At 43.5% G+C, this 27,296-nt stretch overlaps 1 protein-coding gene across 3 annotated transcripts in view; it reads left to right on the top strand.

The window, feature by feature from the left end:
• The window catches only part of NCKAP5 (NCK associated protein 5), a 768,214-nt gene that overhangs the window by 509,362 nt on the left and 231,556 nt on the right, over window positions 1-27,296 (top strand). For all 3 annotated transcript variants that reach the window (XM_078682016.1, XM_078682017.1, XM_078682018.1), the window contains exon 6: window positions 24,628-24,696. In XM_078682016.1, coding sequence (XP_078538142.1) covers window positions 24,628-24,696 — 69 coding nt within the window. The remainder of the gene's footprint in view (window positions 1-24,627; window positions 24,697-27,296) is intronic.

Genomic DNA, 27,296 nt, shown 5'->3' with positions numbered 1-27,296 from the left:
CTTTGTCTTGTCTGGTTGAGGGCAGCACTGTCCTCCTGTCCAACGTCATGCATCCCGGACTGAGATGCCTTATTTGAAATGATAACTCTGGTTCGGTTCAGGGACTCATTCGCTGCCTTTGGTTGGCTCACCCATTCTCGCTCACGTCTGGGACTGGGGGACCCTTTGACGATCTGAGAAGGTGTACTTTCTGTTCTCATCTGATGAGGACCTGTCTCTGTCAACGCGTCAGGTTTCGTTCGTAGAGTGACTGGACAGTCCTTTGTTATCCAGTGTGTGACATCTGTTATCTCTGTCTTCGTTCGGTAAATCTTTCTGGTCAACCTCACTGATCCCTTCAGGGGTGACGGTATATACTTTATGTCTTGATATCCTTGCGACTGACATGACAGGTTGGCTTGTGTGGTGATGGAATGTTCAGGAACATTGGTGTGAGGTAGGTTGCTCTCGACAGGAAAAATGTCCTTCGGTTGTATGAGGTGTTCGGGTGTTTGATGCCGTGGTTGTTGGCGAGACCCTGACCCCGTCGACTCAAAGGATCGGACAGACATGCATTCGGAATCAGAGGAGTCTTGTGTTGATCCCCAGGATCGGACAGACATGTCTTCGGAGTGAGAGGAGTCAAGTGTCAATTGTCTTTGAGAACGTTCCTTGTAGACTGGCTTGACTGGTAAATCTCTGACATGAGTAGGCCATGACAAATTGCTCTTTGCGTCGGAGTTGTTTTTGGGATACTTCTCCGAGTTTCTTTCTCGAAGTATCTGCGGTGTCATTTCACTGGAGAGGTGGTTTCTCGTGGTTGATCCCCGGGTATTTCATCTCTGCCTCTCTCACGTGCTGTTAATGACCTATTCTCAGTTTCCCCGTTATCTCGGATGTCATGAATGCGAGAATCAGCCCAGCTTCTGCGCTTGGCTTTGTCTTCCCCTTTGTTTTGTGCACTGACATCTGCGCAGCGGGTGTGATGTGTTCTCCCTCTTGATGTATTTTCATAATCATCTCCAGCAATTGGAAAACAGTGAGGTGCTCGGGCGTGGTCATTTATCAACTTCCGGTGATGACATGACTGGTTCAATCTCTTATAGTTTGTCTTTCTTGCCTGCTTGGTGGGCAGGCTGCCGTCTTGTCCATGGGTGCGATCTGCCCACTTGACACTTAATCCTCTTCAGAGTATTTTGTGCCATACTTTGAATGACTCCTTAAGGTTGAATAACTTCTCGAGGTTGTGTCAGTGACACTATCACAGTCCTGGATTATCTCGGTCATTTGTGTTGTTGACTCGGAGTACTCTCTGTCATTTTGTCTCTCCCGCCGTCTTATCTTCGATCTACCTTCATCCTTCATCTTTCTGGTTTTGTTTGTTTCGGTGACTTTATTCTCAGACATAAGGGATGTCTCTTTCCGGGTATCTTTGGTTCTTGCAATGGTGTGCAATTCTTCTGATATGTATCCTGCTTTGATCCGCACTCCAACATCAGCTTTCCTGATGATTTCTTTTAGCGACCAATGCCCTTGAAGGATCTTGTGTTTCGTGTTAGAGTCTGAACAGCCTTCGATTATCCGCAGCCGAACTGCTTCCTCATTTGTAAATGTGTTGAACTGGCAACCTTTTACCAGACTTTGCAGCCGGGGGATGAAGCGTGGCAATGGTTCTCCTGGTTCCTGCCGTGCTGTGTTAAAAGCGATGCGATCATGATCCACATCTGCCTGTGCATGGAAATGTGCACGTAACTTCTCTTGGAGTCTTTCATAGGTCTCTGTGTCTTTTTCAGAAAAGGTGTTGATGAGACGTCGGCCTTCATGACCCACCAGCTGGAGGAGTAGCATCAGACAATTTCTATCCCTTCGTTCACCGATTGTTTCAAGAAAGTCATCCAGTGATTCTAGCCACCTGTTCCATCGGGGACTCAAGCTCTGCTCGTTGGTCTGCATCATTGGGAGTGGTATTTAGATGCAGGGTTTGGATGTGCGTGTTTCTTTTCTCACCGACATGATGGTGAAATGTATAGCAATGTCACAGGGCTGTTCCTTTTTCTCCCTGTCTTTGTTTTGTCATTTTCTTTGGCTTTGGTAAGATTCGCTGCGCTCGGGTGACTATTGAATGTTGTCCGCCCCGGGCGCGACTATCTCGGTATGCTTCAGTGAGTTGGCTTGGATCTCCTGAGGTCAACTGGCCACCATTCAGCTGCACCATGCGCAACTCATGTCTCTGCGAAATCCCGCTTTCTTTGGAGTTGCGTGCTAACTGCAGATAGTCGGTGGGGCTGTCGCAACGATATGTGGCAGCATGGACATCTTCTTCTTGCGTTTTGTTCCAGACTAGTGCATGTTTTTGTTCAAGGCTAGTGCAGCTTCTTCAACATTCATCTCCACATGCCTCCGGATTATTTGATTTCTTGACTTCTGGTACTGTCTTCTGCAGTTCTGCCCTCTTCGGGGTCTTCTGCACTTCTGCCCTCTTCGGGGTCTTCACTTCCGCCCTCTTTGGGGTCTTCAGCACTTCTTGCATTTGTCAAGGCTTGTTTCCTTCACACTTGTCAATGTTCGCTCATTTGCCTTTGACAGTGCTTGGTTCTGTACACTTGCCACTGATTGTTCCTTTAGATTTGCCAATGCTTATCCTTGCTGTACACTTATATTTATCACTGCTTGTTTTCTTGTTCACCTTCTGCATTTACTCGTGCTTGTTTGTTATTTCCTTGGCTCAACCAATGCTTGTTGGATTTCTCTTCTTGTCTTTACCAATACTTGTTTGTCCTTTTCCAGTGCTTGTGTTGCAATTTTCAATGTTTGTTTGTATTTTCCAATGCTGCCTGACTTCAAAATGGCCGCTTATAATTTCCACAGGGAACTGTCCTTATGGCTGCCTGACTTCAAGATGGCCGCTCTCACTGAAGTCTCAATTTACACGAGACTTCCTCACTGCTCATTCTCACCAGGGCCAAATCAGATAGGACTCACCGGCAGCCGGTCTCCAAAGCAGCACTTTCCAGGTCTCCACACCTTTTTCACAGCTGCCACGTTCAGGTAAGGTTGGGGTGGGCTCCCACCTTGCTTCTCTGGGTCCCGCGCTCACTCGGCGACAACTTGCCAAATTCCACGCATCGGGGGTGAGATCCCGATGTCATGTAACGTTCCACCTCAGTCTTTCTGGCGCTCGATAGCGCTGATCAGTGGGGCTTTCCTGGGGGCACCAGGCAACATCAGGGGGCACTCCTTCGTGAATTGTAGTGGTAGGCAGAGTCAGGGTGGGCTCCCGACCTCTGCTCGTTCAGCGCGTGCCAACTTGCACGCATTGGGGGTGAGTCGTGTTTTGGCGCGATCAGACGCACCTCTTCTAAGCGCCCCAGTGCTTATTATTTTCCGCTCCTTCTGGGCTCTACGCAGTTGCCCAACTGCGGAGCAGGGGCATATGCTGCTGGCCTCTCGATCTAGGCGGCAGCCTCGCTTCCCACAGTAGCGTTTCTTCTTTCTCTTACGCTGCTCGGGACAGGACACTCCTTCAGGGTTCTGTGGGTGGCAGATGCACCAATCCCACCCTCGTCGCCAGTTGTCATGTCGTGACTTCAATAACGACATACAAATGTATATATATTCATATGAGCTTTATTGCTTGCTTCCATTCATGTCCCTGTCCCTACACTAACTGCTCTTTCCTTCCCAGTCTCCTCCTCTTCCCTTGACCCACTAACTCCGCCCACCCAGCTACTAGACTGCTCACAATATCACACATTTGTTACTCAGAAACAAGCAAGTACTTTTCGGCCATGTACCTTTTTCTTGCGATTCAATAAAAAGACGCGAATAATAGTATTTCCACCCTTCAGTGATGGTAAGACTGTTTATACTTCGACAGTTTTACAAAATGACACCTTTAGCATAATCAGCCAATATTCCTGTGTCTTACATAAATAAATCAATGTATAAGAAATTCACTGCACCGTCAATCTGTCGTGAAATGTGTTTCATTGAATTTCTATGTGGGACTTGATTGTTACAATCATTTATACTTACCCCATATGTGAAATGTGAGCTATGAGTTAAGAAATGCACCATATCATTATTTGTGTAGGTGAGAGATGGTACGCAAGTCCTTCTTTTGGTGATATTCTTTCCAAGAATGGTGCAGAATGGGGAAACTTGTCTTGTAATCAAAGTAATAGCCATTCTTCCCCACTCGAACCATAACAGACAGCACTGCACCCATCCTCTTCATTTCCAGATATAACTCTGGTGCAGTGCCTAATTTGTGCTGGTGTTTGCTGGTGCTTGACATCAGCACTTATTTTGTCACACCAGCGCATATTTATGACAGTCCACCACATGATGGCGCTGTGAGTCTATTTTTTTCAAGAGAGTACTTGCAAAGAGTGTTTAGCAATTCAATTTACAATTAAAAAGAAATAATACCTAGATGTCCAAGCGGCTCTTATAGCTCTGGGTCACCTGGTAAAGTCCAAATAGCTCCATTTGTAGTCATGTAATGGTTAGTAGGTGGTTTTGGTACTGGTATTTGGCAGAGATGGCAGTGACTGCTGCTGGCTTCCTGAGAAACATCTTGGGCTCTGGTACTTATTGTTTAAAAGTTAAGCAGTGCTCTGATGTCTCTGACAGCCTTTTACTGTCATGAGTGCAATGTGAAAACAACAGTTTAAAATAAGCAAGAAAGTGAGTGCCTGTAATGCTGATACCAGACACATCCAAGCCAATATTTAGAAAGCAGAAAGATAGAGGCTTTAGCAACATCTTCGGAGGGGGATTATTGGGGGGGGGGGGGAGTTATTTTCACTTTAACCTGTATTGAAATGCGGTCAGTTTCAGAAGGGTGTAAGTAAAATGAAAGCTTTTTTTATTTTTTTTACTGTAAAAATCTGGAGTTTCTCGCCTGAATCGGATATGCTGGGTGGCATGGACCAATCGTACCCCCCATGTGAATCATCGAGTCTATATATTGTTGAGTTCCGTCACAGTCAAGCCTGTCATTTTGGTGCAATCAGAAAATATCGTTTGTTTTGTGCGCTACAGTAAACAGCCAGGGTTTGTGTATCAATTTCAGTGACAAAAAGTTGCAAGGCTGTGACTGTAAACTTTATATAAAAAAAGTTGTAATATTGTATGTAAAGCGGCGTCCATGTTGATAGCCTTAAAAACAAAACTAATCAAAAGGCTTTGAAGGACAGGCACCCATAAGTGTCTGTTACCCTCTATTGGTGGCCTTGAACACATGTTATGATGTCTCGTGCCTGTAACTGCATTATCCGCTCTATCATACCCCATATTACATACACGTAGTACAGCAAAGGTGCTGTCTCATGTAAGTTAATTCATGTACCCATGCTTAATATACCAGTCCCACAACCTGTCGTGCTAAAGCTGGTAAAGTATTAGATCCGTTTTACGGCAGTTTGAAAAATGCAATTAACGTTGCAGAGAAAAATTAATTAGTTTGATTGTTAGTACGGAGATCATGCACTTTACATGAGGAAAGTGCTTAGGCAGTGGTAAATGATTTACCACAGCAATGAATTCTCAGAAAATTAGGAAGCTGCCATTTCGTGTTGGAGAAAAACATGCATTATTTGACAGTGGTCGTATTTTACAGCCTTTCGGATCTGATGGGCCGCCAAATGTGCGCATTGCCAGTCATGTTTCATCGCCATCCATTCTTCCGGTGAGCCAAGTGACAGCTCGATTCTTGTTTAAGTGTAAAGCGATAATTCTTAAGCTGTTCGCTAGAACAGAATGCTGAACTCGGGGTAACTTTGGTGCTTTTCGAGGCATTTAGAATTGTACGTGCGTAGGTTGCAACAAAAGGGGTGTTTTTCTTGCAGCGTGACAACTTAGAAAACAAGTCAAGGGCGAGTTGTCGGTGATGTCACTCAGAACGTCAGGTGAAAAACAAGGCAACGATTTAAGTTGTGTCTAGTCACCCATGAGGCATCCATTTCATCCCCCCCAACCCCCGCCACTACCCACATCTCCCTCTTCTCTTGGCTTCTTCTCTCTTGACACTTCACAGACCTCAGGAAGGACTGAAACGCTGGGCTTAGCAATGTGTTTCTGTTTGTACAGACTGTGGTCCTGTTGAGCTCGGCAGAGATATTCCACCTCCCAGTGGAGGCTCCTTCACTAGGGCTGAGGAGTGTTGCCCCACTGCGCAAAAAGGAAAAATAAATTAACAAAAGTGAATAGCAATTGTCATTTTTATTTTTCCTATTACATACAGGCTGTGTGTAATGCGGGGCGGTGCTGGGCAGCACAGGGGAGGAGTGGTTTGCACTCACAAAGTGTGCATGAACTATTTGGCCGGCCTACTTGGGCCGACCAAACAGTTCATGCTTACTTTGCATGTTCCTACCAGGCTGCATTACTCCGCCTTGTAAGAACATGAATAGGCTTCCCGTTCGAGTCTGAGCGCCGATCCACGGCGCTCAGACCAATCATTGCAGTGTTGTGACGGGCTCAGGGGAGCCTGTGTGCCGGGTGCTTACTGCTGTTGTTGGACGGACTCCAGAAAGGAAGAGGGTGCAGGAGAGGCGTCGGCCGGCTGGCTGGCCGTTCTAAGGTAAGTTTTTTGTTTGTAAATTACCCCCCCCCCCCCACACCACCCCATCAGTAGCCGCTACTGCACCTCGCTGGGATTCCATGGACGTGATCACAGATGGCGAGTTATATGGTTTGTGATCCTAACCATAACATGCCAATTTCATTATTTTTCGGGTTTAATTTGAAAACCTTAGCTGCACTTTAACTGTGCGTGTGAGGTTTTTAAACATATAAATCCAGTCATACTTCCACTTTTACCTTTTATATAGATGCACACACTCTGGCGCGCAGAGTGTAATCTGCTATTTATTGACTAGTCGGTGGAGTAGTGCCATGACCTACAATAGGCCACGTTTTGAGTGCGTGATGAAGCTCTTCCCCATCCAACAGCAATTATGATAAATAGGATATTACATTCTGCACCTTTGTATACAGGATGTATATACCGTGGTTTTTTTGTATATATATTTAACCTAAACCAGGATACAACGTTATACATTTGTGCATTATGATAACATGAATTTGAAGATGCATTGTGACCATATGAGAATTGTTTCTGCGTGCAAAGTACTTCTTATATGCAATTTGTGAGATCAGTAAACATTGTTTTTCTCATATCAAGTTTGTTCTCCTGCAATAATAGACTGCAAGATGGCCTTTGCACTATAGTAAAAAAAAATTGTGAACGTGTGTTTAGTAGTGCAGTTGCTTTAAATAAAGTGTTATTGGGCTACGTTCATTTTCTTTCACTGCTATGGCATTAAAACATATATGTAAAATGTGCTTCATAGTAATTTGTGGAAAGCACACATTGCGTTATGGAAAGCACAATACAACAAAAACTGATGAAAGTATTATACTGTTATTTCAACATGGAGCTTACATTCCCAAATAATGTTCCCTTTGGAGGTATTCCGCATTTTTTAGTAGACCAGATTTATAATAGAAATGTTCAGCTATCAGAAGGGCCATCTGCCATTCCTGCCAAATATGTTATGCTCTTTCTAATAAGGTTCACTGCGAGTGAATTCCTGTTCATTAAGGCACATTTACTGTTAAAAAAGATTTTAAAATAATATGTCCTATGTTTGTGGCATTGCCCCTCACCACACCGCACAAATTAAAGAGATTCCCCCTTGAAAAGCCGTCAAAACACTAACTGGACCTGTCCATGGGTTCAGTTATCGGCTCCAATGCTTGTCACTTTCATACAATGAATGAACAGGACATTTTCATTGCATGGAGAAGTGCACTGAGTCCAGGAGTTACAGCAAGGTCTTGACTACCAAATTACAAACACAAAACAAGCACTAGCAAAGCCAATAGTTAAGCCTATGAAAGAGCTATTGTCTGTGCTAATGTGTACTATAGAGTGGAGTGGCTTAGAGTACAGTGGTGCAGGGTAGAGTTGATTGCAGCCCCGGCCCGTGGAGGGAGTTACGTTGGGGCAGGGAGGTGGGGAGGGGGAGGGGCAGGGCATGTAATTAATAAAACGAATTTTGTAGCGCGCACTGCATCGCATTTTGCGATGCAAGGCGCGATACGAAATTCGTTTTATTAATTAAATTGTTTACTTACCTGCAATTATCCATATGCCGGTATTTAGCACCCTCCACCCTGCCCCTCCCCCTCCCATCCTCCCTGCCCCACTGTAACTCCCTCCACGGGCCGTGGCTGGTTGATTGGCATACCGTGCAGTGGTGTAGAGCGGTGCACAGCAAAGTGGCATAGAGTGGCACAGATTGCAGTGGCATAGAGGGGTGCTAAGTAGGGTAGAATGCCATGGCATTGAGTGAAGGGCTGCAGAGTGCAGTGAGGTAGGGTGGAGTGATGTAGAGTAGATTAGTGTGGAGTGCCGTGGCATTGAGTGAATTGGCATAGAATGCAGTAGTGCAAAGAAGAGTAGCATAGAGTTTAGTGGCATAAAGTGCAGTGTTGTATAGTGGCATTGAGGGCATTAGTGGACAGTGGCGTAGCATGCATTGGTGCAGATTGCACTGGCGTTGATTGGTGTAGAGTAGAGTGCAGTGACCTTGTGTGCAGTGGCGTAGAGTGCGGTGGCATAAAGTGCTTTGACATAGAGTTGAGTTGCATAGAGTGCAGTGACAATAGAGGTGCAGAGTAGAGTGTTGCAGAGTAGATTGCAGTGGCATATAGTGTAGTGGTACAGAGTACAGTATAGTTGGCTGTGTAGAGTGCATTTGCTTAGACTGTTGCAGAGTATAGTGGCGTAGATCACAGCTCTATTGAATTAAGTGGTGCACAATGTAGCTCCGTAGAATGCTGTAACATAGTTTAGAGTAGAGTGGTGCATAGTAGAGTGCAGTGGCGTATAGTGCAGTTGTGCAGAGTGGAACAGTGCAGGGTGAAGTGGCATAGAGTGCAGTGGCATAGAGTACAGTGGTGTACAGTGCAGTGGTGCAAAGTAGAGTTGAGTGGCATAGAGTTGAGTGCAGAGTGCAGAGCAGAGTATAGTGGTGTAGAGTGGAGTAGCATAGTTTGGAGTGCTACAGAGTACAGTGGTGTAGAGTGCAGTGATGCAGAGTAGAATGGTGTAGAGTGCATTGGCTTATAGTGCAGTAGTGTGGAGTAGAGTAGCGTTCAGTTCAGTGGCGAAGAGTGCAGTGTTACAGAGTAGAATTTCAGAGAGTGCGGTGGTGTAGAGTGACGTAGAGTGCATAGGCATAGAATGCAGTGATGTAGAATAGAGTGGCATAGACTAAAGTGGTGTAGAGTAGGGTGCAGTTGCATAAAGTCCATTGGCATGGAGTGCAGTATCGTAGAGCACAGTAGTTTAGAATAGTGTGGCATAGAGTGGAGGGGCACAGAGTGGAGTAGAGTGGCATAGAGTGCTGTGGTGTAGAGTAGATTGTTTCAGAGTAGAGTAAAGTGGCATAGAGTGGAGTGATGCAGGCTACAGTGCAGAAACGTAAGGTAGAGTGGCTTAGCGTAAAGCGGTGTAGAGTGCAGTAGTATAGAGTAGATTAAAGTGGTGTACAGTGGCTTGGCATAGAGTGTAGGGGCTTAGAGTGAAGTGGTTATGTTATGTTAATGTTATGTTAATTTTATACTTCTATAGCGCACGGCCACTCCACGGAGCATCCCGGCGCTTTAGCGAAGGTACCCACCAAAAAGGGAGCAACATAACAACTGAAAGGAAACATAAAAACAAAAAAACAACACCAGTTAAGAGAAAAGCCATGTTTTGAGGGCCTTTCGAAAGGAAAGAAGGCTGGAAGCCTGTCTTAAAGAAATCGGAAGGTCATTCCAGGCACGAGGAGCTAAATAGCGAAAGGACCGGCCTCCTGCTCTGGCGCGCTTGATAATGGGAACAGTCATTTTGGATAGGGAAGAAGATCTAAGGGACCTAGAGGGCTGATACCAGGAAAGTCGTTTTGCAATATATGTAGGGCCTATGCCATGTAAGGCCTTAAAGGTCGTGGTCAAGGTTTTGAAGAGGATCCTTTTGGCGATGGGTAGCCAATGTAAAGTTGAAAGAAGATCCGTAGCTCCGGCCCTTCTTGGAAGACCAAAAATGGCTCGGGCCGCTGAATTCTGGACGATTTGTAAGCGTCTAACCAAATATTTGGGAAGTCCCAGAAATAAAACATTCGCATAGTCCAGCCTAGAACCAACTAGCGCCTGGACAATGATTTTCCTGTGCTGGATGGACACTAGGGGGAGAAATTTTCGAAGCATCCGAAGGATGCCAAAACATTTCCCGGTAAGACATAAGATATGTGGTCCGAAAGATAGGTCACTGTCAATAATGACTCCCAGATTTTTGGCCTTCAAGGACACACTGGCAGGGGGGAACATGTCCTGCGGCCACCAGGGTTTCCAGTCAGGCTCGGAGGTGCAGCCAAAGAAAAGCAACTCCGACTTGTCGGAGTTGCACTTCAGTCCATGACATCCAAACCACTCAAAGACCGCACTCAGACAGCCTCTAACCTGAGCGTCGTCAAACAACCCACCCCTGTCGCTCGCAAACAGGAGTTGGGTGTCATCGGCGTAGGAAACAATCCGGGCGCCAAAAGACTCCGCCACCACCGCCAGAGGGGCCATAAAGATGTTAAAGAGGAGGGGTACAGAGTAGAGTGCATTGGAATAGAGTGTATTGACATACACTTAGTGTTGCAGAGTGGCATAGAGTGGAGTTGTGCTGAGTAGAGTGGAGTGACCTAGACTGGAGTAGTGTTGAGTGCCGTGGCAAAGTTTGCAGTGGTGTGGAGTAGAGTCGCGTAGTGTGCATTGCATTGAGTGGAGTGGTGTTAAGTAGAGTAGAGAGGCGTAGAATGCTGTGGTGTGGAGTGGAGTGGTGACGGGTGGAGTAAAGTGCAGTGGTGTGGAGTGGTGCATAGTAGAATGGAGTATGTGTTGTGTGGTAGTGCACTGCCATTACAAATAGCAGATTTTCAATTGACCTTTACATTTACACAGACATACAGTTTTGCTAATAAACTATACAGTGAACAAACGATAATGTGTGGAAAATGTATCACCTATTGTATTGATTTGTGTTGATCATAATAAAGTATTTGTTTCCAACACTCTTCAGAATTAACAGAAATGTGCTTTATTTGTGCTTTTACTCATTCTTATATATTCTGAAATACTTGCACAGTTCATTTAAATGTTGTTATTTGCTCCAAAAACCCTTTCCTACCCCCAGTATCTAGCAAGATTGTCACATAAATCCTCTCACTTTGAAGTCAGAAAAAGAAAAGTAAGCACAAACTCCCTTAGAAGACAGAGCCTGGAATTTCACCTCTACCTTTGAACACACAGCAAATGTGACAAGATAAGAACAATATTGTCAGGCATGTTTACAGAAAGGAGCACTGGTGGAAGAATATAAGTAGAGGTAGTGTGGAAAGGCATTGCTCCTTGGAAGGGACGAAATTAAGCTGGGCAGCCTCAAACAAATAAAGCCAGTAAATAGAAAGCCAAAAAATGTGAGTTACAAACCTCAAAGCCAATGGTAAGCAACGGGCGGAATGCATTCCAGGGACGTTTTCTGAGGTTCCTAAGATGTAGTTTGCAAACCAGACAGCTCCGCTGTCAGGTAGGCTTCGATACAGAAAGGAAAAAAAGTCAGTAGTATAAACTAATTGTGTAAACTGAAATATGAAGATAAATCAGTGTGGTATCATGCTGTTGTTGTTGTTGTATTTTGCTTTATTTTTGTTTAAATAAATGTGAAATGCCATCTAAGAAGGAGTTTGGCATAACTGTAGCTTGAATACTTTTGTATGACCACCTATATAGTTCTTCATAACTGACTTCTTCCTTTTCTAAGCACAGTAAATAACAGATGTTAGTATTAGGGAGAGGTGTGGCGCTGAGGCCAGGGCGACTGATGTTGGAATCTGAGGATCACGGTTTGATCCCCGGCTCTGGCGGCAGGTTAGCCCAGCACCATGTGACCCTGGGCAATAGTTTGCTTAATCTTCCCGACAGCCCCCAGCGCCTAGAGACTCTTACGGGTGATTGTTTGCGCTTTACAAATGTGGATTATTATTATTATTACTCAATTTATTAGTACTTAACTCATTGACCTAGAAACGATGGAAGGTCAGGTTGGTATTTCTGGGTTTGAAACTTGTGCTTTGCAGAACACAGAAGATGTATTCAACTCACTGAGCCATCTTCATAATTTTTGATAGGTTAGAGGCTTTTGATAGGAGAATGGTTTTGGGTAAAAGACTCTTTTTTTATATGACAGATAGGGCTGCCATTATGGTGAGACAAAGAACATTCTAGAGAGTGTGGTACTTTCCTGCAAAATGTAATCTTCTTTTCCAACACTTTCTCAGTTTATAGGGTGGGATGAGCTCACATGCTCCATCCATTTGTGGAAAAAAACACTAGGGCGAATGTTCATAAATGCTGATCTCTCCACAACCCATATAGAAAGGGGAGGTGTTTGAAGTGGAAATCAAGTATGTTAAATGTATTTCAACTTCAAATGAAATAAATACATTAAGTTGATAATCTACATTAAGACACTGCTCACATTGCAATCCGACATTTATAAAGCACCTTAGGATAAAATAGGTAAAGCCAAAATTCATTATAGAAAGGTGCAATGGGTTAGAGATACATTCCAGAGGGGGACAAAGGATCTATCACATAATTGATTGAAACCTGGGCCTTGATCACTTTTCTCAATTTCAAATGTATACAACGTGGCAAGTGATGGCAGCAAATCTTAGAGAATGTGTGGGTGTTTACAGAGAAAACCTGTAGTTTAAAAATAAGGTGATTTGCCTTTGAACTATGCAGATATATTTATGTTAAAAAGGGTCAACCAATCAAAAGTCTACAAAGGTGGAGAGCAGTTTACAGAATGGCAGCTTCATGACTTTGAGGACTGTGACCTTCTGAAGACCTTGCAGGTATTGCAGAAGATTCTTTGCTAGACCATTGTGGGTGTTCTCGCTATAACCCATGTGAGATAAAAATCAGTGCTTAATTTGAGCTGGTGGTTTCCGGTGCTCAGCACCGGTACTTAATGGGCAGCACTGGCACTTATGACAATCCGCCACATGGTGGGCTGTTTGTCTGATTTAGAGTGTGCAAAATAACCGTTTGTTTGCTAATTCAATATACGTTAAGAATGAATATATCCTGACGCCCATGCAAATCTTATAGCTTTGGGGGCCTGGAATAGTCTGAACTGTCACACTTGTAGGAGTGTGATGGTTAGTAGCTGGTTTGGTATTGTCATTGGTAGAACTCACGGGGGCAATTGATGGCGTAGGCAACAGTGGCCTCCTGATGGGAGCCCTCGCATTTAACTTTTTACAAATTAAGCACTGGATAAAATATGTCCACTGACTACCAGTTCGTGGTGGGAAAAGTAATGATTGTACAATAGCTCTAGTGATTGATATAATTAAAGGTTTAAAAGTTGACTGAAGCTTGAAAAGGGCATCAAAATGGCTAGCTAAGACAACAGGTTATTCACGTGTGTCCCAGAGCTTAGGCTAGACGTTTCAGTTGCACGAATCTCTCTTTTGTTAGAGTTCAATCCAAAACTGTTTTTGGTCATACATATTTAAGAAGAACAATTATCCCAAGTTCCTACAATCCATTAAATGGTACATGGTCCCCTTTAGTTAGGTGAGTACAGATGGCATTATGTGCTTTCTTGCATTTGTGTGCATCCATATGTGTTTGTGTGTCTGCGAGCATGTGCATGTAAATGACAAAACTAATACACGAGTCGGCAGCTTCAATTTTTGTATTTCATATGTGAGCTTTTAATTTGAGAGTTTTTCATGAAACCACTGGTTTCAATATGACAGTGTATTGGAATGATGCAATGGTGTCAATTGTTTTGAAGTTTCTGACAGCCATTTATGGATGAGTGGAGTGAGAATTATTTTAACCAATTTCCAAACCGAAGGTCAGCATTGGAATTTCCAAAGGTTTTTCGGAAGACAAAGCCAAATGATACCCGTTGAGAAAGCCAAGTAAAGAGGAACTTATTTATTTACAAACAAACTAATACTGCCCAAAACTAAATGAATTGAACACAACAATCAGTACCATGTGCAAGTTCACGACTCAAGAATGCCATCACTGAGCTTACCTGCAGCTTGGACAAGTCTCAAGGCCCTTCACCACATTCTGGGGCATATTACCAAGGGCCTTATCGCTGCTTTAGCGGGACTTTTTCCCGCTAAAGCGGCGATCATTTTATCGCCCTATTACCTAGCTGTCGCTAACACCAGTTAGCGACAGCTAGTAGGTGATAGCGATCATCTTAGGGCCCACTTTGCATGTCAGTGATATTTATCACTAATGACATGCATAGTGGGCGTGCCAAGATGTTAGCAGTCGCTAACATCGCTATCTCCTATTACTTACAAAGGCGTACTTTTGGAAATATTCGCGCTAAGCGTGATTATCTCCAAAATCTAACGCCTGCCCAGAGCAGTTCTTAGCCATGTTATCCAATGGTAGGTGGATAACATGGCTAAGAGCATTAGCTCGGTAATGCATGAATATCGCTGACTTTTCAGCGATATTCATGCATTATGGCCGATTTCTATCGCTTTTGAGATAAACCTTGATAATAGCAAGATATATCTGCGATAAAAATCGGCGGAGCTCGGGGATAATAATATTGCCGCTAACTGTGTTAAGCGATAAATATCGCTTAATCTTGGTAATATGCCCCTCTGTTCTGTTGGGGGGGGGGGTTGCATATTATTTAATTTTACACCACTGCCAGGGTGCATCAGACATTAGACCTTGTGCCATTCCCGATACACGGCACCCATTACAGAATGACCCATAAAAACATGTTCTGACGAACACATACTAAGGGACGCATATGCACCACAAATTGCATTCGTCCTGCATAATGGCTTCATCGGATATGAGATGTTCCTGCCTAAGAAATGTGACTACACAATGCTCAAGCACAGACCCTATTTCTGTGTTCCTATTTTGCACTCTCTGAGTGGACTAACCATGTTCCTAGAGCACTGCAGCTAGCTACAGTATTTGCACATGCAGGAGCCATGTACCGTAAGGGCCTCCTCTATGGTGGTAAGACCGGTGCCACCGCACCGGGCACTGACTTTAGGCGAGGCACCCTATTTGCAATCCCATTATCGTTTTAAAAGCACCTGCTGCCATGTCCCTTGCCTCCAGCAATTTTCAGGCAACAATAAAAATGTCAAGATAACTCCTGTGATTAATGTTCTTGCTGAAGAGAGATCAGAGTTTTGTCTAGTTGAAGTTTTGACTCATCATAAGGTAGCTCATAGGGTTCATATGCCTGCTGCAAAGAATATGTACAATGCAGTCATACAGTGGGTTATTGCTTTTGGCAGAGAGATACTTCTATTGCTTGCAGTTTATAAGTTACAATCTTGAAAGTGAGCTATTAACTGCCATCAAATAGCTACATGCAGACTGCAAGGTATAGATTAGAGCGTTATGATGTTTTCCCGTTTTCCATTATGCTAATGTTGCAAAAGGGGTAGAACCTTCAACCATGGTGTTACGCTTTTAAATTCCAAGATTGTGCTTCTCCAGACCAAACACTCTTAAACTATACTGCCTACTAATATGGATGACGTGACTCTTACACCTTGTGTAAGTAACATTTCCTATACACTGATTTACACATGTTTGGTTGATTGTCTCTGTGTAATGTGTGTGTGGTGTAAAGTGCTCTGACACCCTACACTGGTATGAGTGGTGCTATAAAATGAAGTAAATGCATCTGAGAGAGAAAGTGGTTTTGAAGACTTGAGAGGCGCTGTTAAAGGGTGGTAGTGAGGGAATCCATGGCAGAGGTGGTCATTGGGGGGTGCCAACAGACACTGTCCTATTGGGTGCCATCAGCGGTAAAGCCAGCCCTGTGTGCTGAACTTTCACCTGCACCGATCATATAATTGTTCTTCCTCCAAAAATGATTAGAACTAAAATGTGGAACAAATTCCCCGCACACAGGGTGTTATGGCAAGATGCTTGAAATTCTGTATTCAGGTATGAAATGCTTCTGACACATATTTTCTCCTCTTTTATAATTTTGATGGATGCAGTCCAGGCTAACAGCTTATTTTGTCTTTTTTTCTTTGTAAAGCCTGTCTAGGCACCAGGACCAGGGCTACATTATGGGAACTGCAGGAAGCCACCATCTGATAATGACAGCAGTACGGCAGTAGTACTCAAGAGAGTGCCCATTTGCAACCACTGGCTTCAAAAATATCCATCATACTAAGGGGCAGAGAGAACCCAGCTAGGGAAATGGCATTATGTCTGAAAACCCTTGCACTTAGTGCTCAGTAATTCTAATCTGCTTTATTTTTCCTAATGAAACCTTCATAAGAGGCCTCATTTGTATTTAAGACAGCGTATAAAAGGGGAAGAATTCTTTCAGAGTTAAGGTAGATAATATTAGCGGTAGGAGAAGAGAGAGGGCAATTACAATGTCAGTCGCTACTGTAGACTGTGATTGATTACTGGCCACAAGGGAGTTTTTCCAATTACAGCTCAGAAACTCCATCCTAGTGTCACATGGCTGGGTTAGACCTGGGAAGAAACACTGCCATTTTACATGCACACATTTCTTAAGTTGCCTTCTTTTTACACGATGACTTTTGACACACATTTTCTTGAATGACGGTGGAGGATTAGTTTCTCTGAAACCACATGCTTACATTTTCAGTTCATAGGTACACTATCACGGCACCTTGAACATTAGTATAAGGTCTAAATGTACATTGTGCAAATGGGGTTGTTTGTTGTTCGTCTGTAAGGCGACACAGCTATCACAACAAGACAATGTCAGCCTTCCTGAGGCCTCTGCCGGGACGTATATATGCTGTTATTATATATTCACGCGCATTTCTGTGTTTAAATCAGAGGAGCACTCTGCTGTCACTGCGAGGACGCTGTTTGTCAGAGTCTCAGCCCATGTGATTCCTGTTTATCCTCTGCAATGAAGGATGTCTAACTTGTGACCAAGACGAGAACACGAACACATTCACCCACAGTTAATGGTGGAGGTAGATCATCCAGTAGGGGATTTGGTAGATCACCCGCCCTAGTCAACTAGGTTAGGGAGTGCATAGTCTGAGTACCCAATACACAATACTTATATGCCAGCATATATATACTGCTTCAGCACAATGGTGGAATTGCTTATCCTTTTCACTGTTCTCATAGTACTAATCACTTTCATCTGCTTCTGTCTTTTTTTAATCACTGCAGCGCATATATTTTACACAAGAATCACAATGGTTCAATAAATAGTGGAATGCCTCTTTGTGTATTTCTTGTGTATCTCTCTGGGTATGCACTAGTGAATGGGTGAAAAGGTTCTAGATCTGTTACCATGAACCCTTAGGGAGTCAGGGTTGTCATATTCTGAGGTTGCCCAATCCATTTGTTACCTTCTTATGTTTAGGCGTACTTATGTTGTCACTGTGAACTAGCAGGACGATAGGCCAATATATCCTCATTGCGTGCATGAATCAGTCTGGCACAACTCCGTTTATGTTCTCCAGCAAAGGCAAAATGCCCACTGAGAAAGTAGAAGCTGTACAGCACTGGTCAACTGTAACGATGCTGCAACCCACGTTATTTTAATCATGGAATCACACCGACCTCTATTGACATGTTTACCTATCATGTCATAGATATCTTGTCACATCTGAAGGTTCGCTGACCCCAGTTTTACAACTTTGATTCCGAATTTTGGCAAACAGCATTCTTAATTTGTGAGATTCTTGATGTATTAGCATTTTTTACTTTGTTAAGCATTCCATTACGACAAGAGCTGCCTTGCTTAAATACATTTACATTTAATAAAAATGTGTAAGTAATTAAAAAAGTTGCATATTCAGTAAATTCTGACCAGTTTATACAAATTTTATTTTGACACCTGCAGATGTAGAATTCATTGCGCAAGTTTGTGTTTTGACATATGTGCTTGGGTTTCAGACTTCTTGTGATGCAGGCCTATGTCACAGCAATGTCTCTTCTGCCCACCAGCAGCCCTATCTACGGCAATGAAATACACTCACGTGTATAATGAGATGGAAGTCGAAAGTATAACATTCTCAGATCAAAATCATCAAGAGAAATAATGAGGGTGGGCATTAACTTACTTTCAATGGTAACCATGCTACTGACTCCTAAATTTAGAGTAGTTTGCCGTAAAATAGTATTTTAACCTGACTCAAGAGAATGCCCTTTGAAGGCAACCTGGGTTTGGTGTATACAAATGACAAATTAGCTGCTACTTACATAAGGAAAGTCAGACATTCTGCTAAGAGTTGTTTTTTGTGATCCTCATTTTCCCTCATTGGCCATCCTATTGGTATATTTTTTAGCACCATCTCAGCATTTATTTTGAAAGGAACCATGTTTTTCCGATTGTTGAATGGCGTTAGGTAAAAAAGTAAGTTAAAATGCAGCCTTTTAAACTCAAAAACCCTCTGTAATTCCCCAGTTATAGAAGCTCACTGAAGTTACTATACCTTGCTCCCTCGGCATTTACTGTTCATAACCTTACATATTACATGTCTCATAAAATAATACAAGTATTTGTAAAGCGTGAAAAATTTCCCGTGGGAGTCAAGGCGCATGGGGCCGTCGGGAAGATTAAGTGAGCTATTGCCCAGAGCCACATGGTGGTGGGCTAACCTGCCGCCGGCGATCGAACCATGAGCCCCCGTGTTCCGGAGTCTGCCGCCCAGGCCTTTGCCCCACACCTCTTCCCTGTTCTATGACATTATTGATAACATCGCCAATGGCATCTGAAATTACATCATTGATGACAACACTTGTGGCTTTGTTTTTTAAGTGAATATGTTATTTAAATATATATATGAATATTATGTTTTCCTCGATTTGTAAGCTCTTTTAAAATATGGAATCTCTGCTAATCTGTAACTGGAAATCTAGAATTGTGTAAAGCTCTCTGACACTCTGCGGGTCCAGTCCACACTACAGAAAACCGATAATAAATAAATAAATGCAGCAATTGCCAATAGTTGTGATAAAAAAACTACGGAAGTCTATTTTATATACCTCAGCCCTATAATTTTCTGCTATTTACTGCTACTGTGCTTATGTTCTAGATCTGAAGCCCTGAGATCACAAATGCTTATTAAATTGTAGGCTAAAAACATGAAGGAAAAAATGCTGAGTGCATTTGAAGTACTTGGACAGCTTCTAATGTACTGTACGGGCATGACAAATGAGTGTCTGTGTCGATCAATAAACCTTTCTATAAAGAGACTAATGGTTTCTTATGAATAACAAGAAAATGCACATGGCAACCGGCGTCCTCACAGTCCGCCAGTCCTTTTAAAGTTCATGTCATAACTTTGTTCTGCTTGACCTTCTTCAGTGATACCTTCATAGGATTCTGAGATGCTTGTTGATTTTCAGCTTGACACCTGGCCTTTAAACCCCATTGCCTTTTCTTCTTCACAGCATGATACTATGTCGGCTACGCTCCGTCAGCCGCACGCCCTCCATTCCTCTCACTGCTTGGCAGGGCATTGACGAGTTTCCGTAGCAAATTGGGATCTTTTGATGGTGGTCATATTTTAAAAGCTGCTTCATTGATTATTTTGATAGCAAGTTCTGGAGATTTTGGCTTTGGTGCTGGGAAGTCGTGTTTGCGGTGTTTACCGGAACACGTAAATATCAACTATGGTTTGTTATATTGCGAACTGCCTATTCCAGGGGCATACGCGTTGCCTGCAGTACTGCACAGCAAGACTGGACATTGTTGCCTCAGTGTTAAGTCTTGTAGAGAGGATAAGAGTAGTGCCATTGTGCTTGGTAATAATAGCATCTTTTATTATGTTATGTTATGTATTGGTTCTTGTTAAGCTCATATAATCCCTCTGAGATCTCAAAGCGCTAGCCTGACTCACAAAACGGGAAAGGAAGAGAAGAGGGGGGACAAGCTGAAAGGGAAAATAGTCTAAGAATAGCTAGGTTTTAAGAGATTTATGGAACTTTTGTGGTCGATCTCTGTGCGAAGATGCAGAGGCAGTGTGTTCCACAAAGTGGGGGCAAGACAGGAGAAGGATCTACGCTGTTTCTAACAGTGTGGATTTTCGGAATAGTTAGAAGATTTTTATTGGTTGATCGGAGGGTTCTGGAGGGATGATACCTTTTCAGTTTGTTAACCAGATAATGGGGGCCATTAGGGTTTGGATATAATATTGAGTCCAAAATATCGAGTGGACAAAGTATAGATGCCAAGAATATCGAGGGCAAGAATATTGTGAAGGTGCTGAGGACCTCCCCTGGGCTAAACAAATCTTTAGTGCGCTGGGCCTGATCGTGGCCAAAAGGATTGTTGCAAGGTACTGGCGGGTATTGGAGACACCCTCTTTACTTGAGTGGCGCGTGGGATGGACTCCATATGGCTTCTGAGAAGGTGCTGTGTCGTAGAAGGGGATGCCCCCGTACATTTGTTTAAATCTGGGGACGGTGGAGGGCGTACTATAGGCTGGACGAAATGGGTGATGATACTTCCCCATCCACGGGTAATGTTGGAGAGGGAACCCATTATGCTTAAGACTAGAGATTCTGCTTGTTTACAATATTAACGTATACTCTTCTTATTTTTCCACTGACTAAGATGGTGATCAGTGAACTGTGTGTTTCCCGGTTGTATTTTACTTGTATATCAGTGATGCATGAAAATTGTAATGAGCGCCTGTTGTGCAGACCTGTTTTCCCATATAAAATCAATAAAAAATACATTAAAAAAAAGAATATCGTAAAGGTACGTTTCTGTGGGAAAGCAAGGTTTATTATGCTTAACTCCACATATATATACACACACCTTGTTGATATATATATATATATATATATATATATATATATATCTTCACGTTACATAGATGTGGAGTTAAGAATAGTAAATCTATTCTCACCTATTTGCACTTACCTTCTCGAAATTTGGATCCTCAATATTTTTGACATGATAGTCTGTCCACAAACTATTTTTGTCCTCAATATTCTGTCAGTGATCCCTTATATTTTAGAACCTAGAGGCAATTCTTCTATTTTGTTTGCCACCCCAAAAGAAGTGACTCTTTCTCTCATCTGCACTGGGTAGTCCTATGCTACACTCTGACTTTCTTACTCTTCAAAACACCTTAAGAAAAAATGCCTTAATAAGTAAAAAATACATAATAAATGAGTCCATTTTGTTTTTGTACTAAAAATGTTGCACCTTCGATATTTATCTCACATCTAACATGAATATTCTTCATCAGATATTTTTTTACTTTAGGTCAGTTCTTCAAAATGCACCAATGTGACCCCAAAACAATGTACTTGCAACATGAGTGGCTATCCATTCACATGTAAAAACCATTTCTTAGATGGCTCCACACAAAGATAATTGCATCTAAATAATTTATTTACAAAAATAGAATAACATGCTTATACGTAAATTTAAAGGCAAACAGAGACAGGAAACGGGCAGCTAATGTTTTTCTGAAACTTCACTGGCTGTTTGACTCAATTGTAATTGAATTTGTCCCAACCTAGACAAATGTTTCTCACAGTTGTGCCTTGGTTTGATGACCTGACGTTCCAGTTTTGGAAGAAACTATTTCTGTTTTAGGTTTTTTAACAGAGACTTTTTTATTGATATTTCAAAGGTTAACATAAAAACATTTGCCTTGTACAAGAGAAAGGATATTACTCATGGGGTCATCAATAACACATATATATGGAACAGGTACCACATGGTAGCGCCCCCTATACTTGTAACAGGTCCCTCTGATAATGTCGAGCTTGATAATCCATGGGAGTCCCACAATTTCTTCCAGATTTTTTCATATTTGCGAGGGGATCTTCTGGCTTCATAAATCATTTCTTCCAGTTTACTGTACCAGGTCATCCTCTTGGTCCAGATCTCGATCAAAGGGGCCACAGAAGGGGTCCAATTCCAAACTATGTCCTGCTTGGCTAATAGCATACCCAGCACAATCAGGGTCCTGTCCCCCCAAACTCCTTAACTCATCCAAAATACCAAGCAAAGCTATTTTCGAATCAGAGGTGATTGTCATACCCACCACTGCAGATACAATCGTCAACACATTGTCGCAGAATCCTTGTATCACTGGACATTGGCACTCTACATAGAAAAAATCCCCAGAGGGATTCTTACACCTGCAGCATGACGGGAGTCTATCAAACCAGCCTTCCACAAGTGGAAAGGGGTCATATAAGCATGCTGTTGATATTTAAATTGGATAAAATTAAGTCTGGTCGAAATTGCCAAAGTGCGATGAGCCATTCAGGCATCTTGCCAGTCTGCCTCATCCAGAACCCCTAACCAACCCTCCCATTTTACTTTCAGAAAAGTCAATGAAGTAGGCGAGTGTATCACAAGGGATCTATTAATCTCTGATACCCTGCCCTATCCCAAATGACCCATAAGAATTCTATTTTGCAGGGGGCTATACTCGAAAGATCCTGCAGCTCAGCATTATATAAATGTAGGGCATGTCGAAGTTGTAGATTTGAGAGGGTGGCATTTGAAATTCCGTCTGGAGTTGTTGGAAAGATTTCATATGGTGGCTGCCCCACACATCTCCAATTCTTGATATCCTAATATTGTCCTAACACTTGAATCACTTGAATCCTTTCAGGGTGGATACCTGAGCCAATCACCTGTGCACCCATAGAGGAGTCTCCCTTCTCCCTTCTATGATCGCATCCCATCCATCCATTGAAAAGCTGCTCTCCACATCCTGAATGATACCTGGGTTACCTCCGGGATGTGTGAGGTAATTGGTGCACCATACAGAACTTAAAGCACATTATCTATTCCCAAAATGGCTAGTTTGCCTCTATATGCCTTGTCGTCCCATCCTCCAATTAGCCAGTCGTTAATAGGGAGCAGTTGTGTCACCCATTAATAGACGCCAATAACAGCCATGGCAAGGCCCCCATCATGTGTTAGCTGAGTACGTTTCCCAAAGGCCACCTTAGGGGCACCTCGGGCCCAAATAAATCTATGTCCCTTGGTCAGGATAGAATCATACCAAGTTTGTGGGATGTGAAAGGAATAATTCTGTAAGGCTTAGAGAAGTCTGGGTAGGATCATCATTCTATATAAAGCACCCCTTCCCATGGTATTAAGCGGGGGATTAAGCAGTCTTGCAAGATCCTCCCTCGCCCTGCGCACCACAGAGGGGAGATTCAAACTCCATATCAAGTCCATCTCCCAGGATAAATGCACCCGAGGTATTGAAAGCTAACCCGATTCACTGGGTTTCTAGGTTGCCAGGCCTCACCCGATGGTATACATTTATAGGGACTAGCAAAGATTTGTCCCAGTTCACTTGAACCCCAGACGCTTCCCCAAAAAGTTTGAGGATCTGAAGAATCCTGGGTCCTGTTTCAGCTCATTTTGGTATAAATAAGAGGACATCCTCCACGTAAAGTGCTATGCGATCCTCCAATGCCAACCCACACTTAAAGCCCCATGCCTAGGCGTCACAGCAAAGCCACACCGCCAGCAGGTCAATAGCGAGTGCACATAAAAGCGGAGACAAGGGGCAGCCCTGCCTGGTGCCTCTCACTGGAAAGGCATCTGATAAAACACCATTAACTCATACTTGGGCCCGAGCGCCCACTTAGGGGACCCTGACAATGCCTGGAAACGATGTCCAAGACCCATCCCAACCAGCATCGAGATAAATCCATTAAACACTTTTTAGGCATCTATCAGCAGGAGGGTTGCTGGGCCTCCTAGCATTCTGATACGGGACAGGGTTATATGTACTCGACGGATACAGTGCCTGGTGCTGCGGCGAAGGATAAACCCAATTTGGCCTGGGCCAACTAAGTCATCGAAGACCGCCAGAAGCTGGTTATTCAGGATCTTTGGGTATAATTTGACCTTGCAGTTAACAAGAGATATGGGTCGGAAAGACTCTTACTATTGCATTTATTCTGTCTTTTAAATAAGCATTATACTTTTTAAACTTTCAGAGACTTGTGGTGCACAAAAGACTTGGGTTGACTTACTTAATCTAAAATGTTCATATCGAGAGAACCATTCAGTAATGAAGACAGAGTATAAGCTATATTCTGTACAGCCCGCTTATTGCAGTCTAAAAATTACATTTGATTTAGTCTTCAGGTATCAAATCCCCTATTTGAACTTGAGCTCCCACCTGATTTTTATGGAATAACAACCATACTCTTGTAAAATCCATGAGCCGTGACATTGCTTTGAAAGGGATTTTCGCATATGCTCTGGCACAACACAGGAATTCATTTAAACCACCCTTGGTAATATTGTGTTTCAAGACCATCTTTAAAATTAGTATGTAGTGGGGACCGCATTTCAAAACTCCCTTGGTTTGCTTATACATATTGTAGGCCTGAATGTATATTTTCAAAATCCTCCCAGGATGCATACAGCAGCGGGTAGATAAGCAGTGTACTGAGCATGTTGTACAATTCAGATTGGGCCAGGTTGTTCACATATCGAGCAAGTTGTCATGTTGCACACGATATCCCTTGATTAATTTGTGTTGCTGTTGTATTTCACTGCAGGCAGAGAACTCAGCATTGGCTTTGGAGAATGAAAACCAGCGAGAACAGTATGAGCGATGCCTTGACGAGGTACGGTGGCGCAGTGTGTCCAAACAGTTTTTTTCGTGCTCTCCTCTTTGCAAAACTTTCTGTACCGAAATTTCAGTTCGGTTGTGCAAGAAACATAAAACGTTGATTTAAGCTGCAAAATTAAAATGATACACTATAATTGTGTCAAAATGTACAAACTCCAGTTGAAATGAATCCCATGGTGTTTGAACTCATTTTATTATTTAGTTGCTGTTTACGACTTTGCAGTGAATTAAGGGCACTAGTAAATACTAGCTTGGCTCCCAGTTTTATAACAAATACCTCTCTAACATTCTTGAAATAAATATTCCAAGTCTGAGAACTATATTAATTTCTCGAACAAAATGCAAACAGACTCGCTGCAGTTCCAGAGCGTTTTGTTATTGTGGTAGGTAGTTCCCTGAAAGAAGTAGGTGAGCATTACCCAGGAAAAATGCAGCAAAACAGCTGGCAATGTTAAAATATTGTTGGTTCTGGTGTTTTAGTCTGTGTGCCCTGGTGATGTTCATTGAGTGCACTGGCGTAACGAAAAGTGAGGGGGCCTCCCTGCACGGTACTTAGGGGGGGCTCTCCCGGCCAGAGTTCGGTGCCGAGGGGGCCCCTTGGACCTAGTGGACCCCCTGCACCGCGTGGGCCACGGGGGGCCTGTGTTACGCCCCTGATTGAGTGTTGTGAGAAGGTACTTTCGTGGAGAATGTGGTAAAAGGTTCTAGTGAGGGCGGTTGCAGATGCACACACTCACGCCTTCTTCCGATCTGTCCTCTGCCAATCTTGGAGGTTACAGGGAGCAGATAGCCAGCTGGATGAGTCAATCCCGCCTTAAGCTCAATCGAGCAAAAACTCGAGAGCATGTCCTGGGCCGGATTGGGAATGCAAACCGGCCCAGGTAATTGATTCAGACCGGCCACAGGGGGACGGGGGTGGGGGGGATGGGGTTTGTGGCTGTGTGTGGAAAACACTGCAGCACCTATTGGTACAGAGGCTTATCTTGCAGCACTGCTGCAAAAAAGGCCCCTCTGTCCAAAACGGGCCCCCACCCTGCCGTCCCACCCGGAAAACACCTGGTGCCCGCTACGGCCAGTCCGGCCCTGAATATGTCCCCTACCTAACATGATATGAATTGGCCTACATGCCTTGGTCCCCCTATGGCAAAAACTCTGTTATAAAAGTCTAGTGATGTGGATTGATGACACTCGGACTATGGTAGTCCAGACCACCAAAATATCAGCCTGTTGTTTTGATCTGTTGCGGATGCTGCACAAGATTATGACACTGCTCCCCCAAACTTCGAGGCGGGTGGTAGTCCAGGCACTCATTTGTTCTCTCCTGGACTATGGTATCTCACTATACCTGGGGTCCCCAAGCCTTCCACTCAGAAATGACAAGTTGTACAAAATGCGGCAGCACATATGCTTTTGAGCATTCCGAGGTCTCAATCAGTCTGGCAGGAGTTGAAGGATCTCCACTGGCTCCCCATTGCTCAAATAATTGAATTTAATTCCTTGTGCCTTGCCCATAGATCCCTTCATGGGAAAGGCCCCCCCATCCTTCAACAGCTTTTTACCCCTTATGTTCCCAATAGGGCACACCGTTCCACCAACCTGCATTTGGTCACTGTCCCGGCAGTTAAAAGAGCAACAAAAGGAGGACGCTTCTTTAGCTTTAATGTAGGTAAGCTCTGGGACTCTCTCCCCTTGGCCATTAGGACTTTAGGCACTGAGCTGCGTTTTCGTAAAAGCCCTCAAAACCTGACTCTTTTAGCCTTGACCTCTCACGTGACTGCTGATCTCTGTCTTGCTGTGCATCCTCTCCTTACTAGCGCTGCGATGCCTTTGAGTCACCATGTGATCTACAAATCCCATAGCATAGCATAGCATAGAACTGCTAATTATTGACTACTGACGTGAGTTTGTGGGCATAATCATGCTGTTTTAAACAAATGTTTGTTGACATATACAGTAGTTAGCAATGATCTGGTTAATGGACGCTGTCACACACTTGTCTGGTGACCTAAGAAATCTGCACCCAAATGGGTTTTTATGTGAACTGACATACTGTGGTTCACTTCAGAATGGGGGATAGGCACTTGCTAATCACTGTTTGTGTAGGTTGCGAGAGTGCATTCATTTGTTGTTTTTGGTCAAAGACTAATTTTATTTCCATCGAGCCAGCATATGGCCCAGAGGGTGTGAGAGATGTTCTGTTAAAACCAACAAATTAGAGACATCAAAAGAAGCACTAGTGGACTGCATCATAGGAAGCTCCAACAGCTGCAAGGAGATCTTCACATCGTCAAGGATTTCACCTCACCCTCAGCCACTGTCAACAACCTTGCTGCCCACTGGTGTAACGTAAGTCGAGGAGGCCCACTGCTTACTCATTAAGGAGCTCTTCAGGCAGAGTACTGTGGCGAGGGGGCCCCACTGTAACTTGGGGCTCCCACTGCACCACAGGGGCTGCAGGGGCCTGTGTTATGCCACTGTGCTGCCTCCCAACAACTTTGTGGCAACCTAACTTCTTCCACAGGAAAATCACAAACATCTACAACAACTACGCACACCCACCCAACCCCAGAGAATTCATAGCTATCCTACCAGCCA

Source organism: Lissotriton helveticus, chromosome 3_1, assembly GCF_964261635.1.
Source record: "Lissotriton helveticus chromosome 3_1, aLisHel1.1, whole genome shotgun sequence".
Lineage (NCBI taxonomy): Eukaryota > Metazoa > Chordata > Amphibia > Caudata > Salamandridae > Lissotriton > Lissotriton helveticus.
The sequence above is the reverse complement of the archived record's forward strand: the minus strand, read 5'-3'. Positions and strand labels throughout refer to the sequence as shown.